This window comes from Branchiostoma floridae, chromosome 3 (genome assembly GCF_000003815.2).
Source record: "Branchiostoma floridae strain S238N-H82 chromosome 3, Bfl_VNyyK, whole genome shotgun sequence".
Taxonomy (NCBI): Eukaryota; Metazoa; Chordata; class Leptocardii; order Amphioxiformes; family Branchiostomatidae; genus Branchiostoma; species Branchiostoma floridae.
In genome coordinates this window covers 26,207,397-26,209,379 of record NC_049981.1, presented here as the reverse complement: position 1 = coordinate 26,209,379, position 1,983 = coordinate 26,207,397, and the positions used below count along the sequence as shown (strand labels likewise).

General features: G+C 41.6%; 1 protein-coding gene across 1 annotated transcript in view; it reads left to right on the top strand.

Annotated features, from left to right (window-relative positions):
• LOC118412528 (glutamate receptor ionotropic, delta-2-like) overlaps positions 1 to 1,983 on the top strand; it is a 30,502-nt gene that overhangs the window by 18,778 nt on the left and 9,741 nt on the right. Inside the window, exon 6 of the mRNA XM_035815426.1 lies at positions 1,396 to 1,563. Coding sequence (XP_035671319.1) covers positions 1,396 to 1,563 — 168 coding nt within the window. The remainder of the gene's footprint in view (positions 1 to 1,395; positions 1,564 to 1,983) is intronic.

The window sequence follows — 1,983 nt, the reverse complement described above, 5'->3', positions numbered from 1 at the left end:
ACTGATGTCGGTGGGTCTCATTGATTTCTTGGAAAGAAACCACACTGGAACGTAGAAAAGCGTGAAATGATGTGTGAGCACCTCAATAACCGTTTGTGGCGAGTCGTATGGCGATTCTATACGCTGAGTACCTACAGCTGCGGATCGCTTCAAGGAAATGACACGCTATTTCAGCTCAGCTCAGTTAAATAGTGATTCAGGTTTTCCCGCACAAGAGAGGTGCATTATCCATGGCACCGAAATGCAATGGGATGCGTAGAAACATCAATACTTTAAATTGAGTAATGCTTTCTACCATAAAATCGTTTACACGAGTGATATATCTGCAAGGTCCTGACAAAGTGATCTTCTTTCACAAGAAATCACCTGCTAGGCTCATTGTCTAGGCCTTCTACCTCAGAGTCAGCAATTTTCAATTTCTTACAGACTGTAATCAAATGTCTTTTAATGTAGCGAAGTCATTTATAGCGAAAAAAACACTAAAGGATTTGGTACGGTGAAAATCAGTATTATTTGATCCACTCACATTCGTATGGACCCCTACGCTGCAAGGTGCATTCTTTAACGTGCTCGAAAGTACACGTTTCCACATGAGTCGTATCGGGACCTACGAGGTACGAACTTTGAACACTGTTAACAATTCTAACTACAATGTTAGCTTGCCTTATATCCATGATCCTTTAGGATTGTAATGCGCGCATGCAGCTCATGACGTTCCAACAGAAACGCTTCGCCCAAAGCACAAAATAATAAGACCCCATGCAGGTAACACTGCTAGCATATTTAGACAAAGAAAGGCTTCGATTTCAATAACATCACGGGATTCCCCTCGGGGTGCGCTGTACTTGCCATGGCGAGATATGACACGTTATTTGTCATTAGTAGCAAGTATTCGATTTGTCAGGTATGTCAAGATTTGTCAAGTATCGGGCGCTGAAACCTCTATTGTGAAAACAAGCTTCTTTTCGGTGCATGCATGCAATTTGACACGCCATAATATGGGGATTTCGACGGCGCAATGTCTGTTGCTAAAGCCACTCCTAGATCCCTGGATCAAAAGCTCTGACATAACGAGAGTACTGCATGTAGACAATTACCAGAGGCGTAGGTCCATTATTGTCGAGCTTGCATAAACCACAGTTAGAGCCAAAAATAAATATACCATTACAAGTCTAAAGCATTCAAAAAAGTTATAACTATCTCCCCCCCTCTCTCTCTCTCTATCACACACACGCACACTCACACATACACATACACATACGCACACACACACACACATACACACACACGCGCGCGCGCGCGCGCACATGTATATATATATATAGAGAGAGAGAGAGAGAGAGACTGAGAGACTGAGAGAGAGTGAGAGAGAATCTGTCTGGCATTTTTTTTCAGGAGGTAAGTGACTTTCAGATCAAGGCTCTAAACATTTCAAAAGGACGACTGACTGTGGCACGCCGGCAAATTCCAGACACAGACTACATGGAAAACTTCTTGAAGCACTGGAATTCTCTACCGAGGAACGTGACGACTTCTACGGCAGCAAGTATTTATGACGTAAAGGTTAATGTCTAGATAATTATGATAAAGTATTTTGCTGTACGTGTATCTGGGTTTCCTGCAAACGATTTCATTTAGACTACATTGCCTTTAATGACCAATAGCCAATTGCAGATATGCCGAAGCCAAAAATTTTGACCAACGTTGACCATTAACCCTAATGACAAAATCTGGTATAGAAACTAGATCGAAAGTTTCTGCTATCAAAGTTTTACTATGACCTATTATTTCATAATGCAATATATCAGATAAATCACCATGGAACATTGGCCACCTGCTATACCGCCATAGCAAATAAAAAGTAACTTCTACGCGGCAACTATAATTGCTATGCTGCTGTATAATAATGGAAGAAATCAATTACACTGCAGGGGTTGGCAACGGTGTTGTTATGAAATGTTGTCAGCATGTAGGCAACCTACG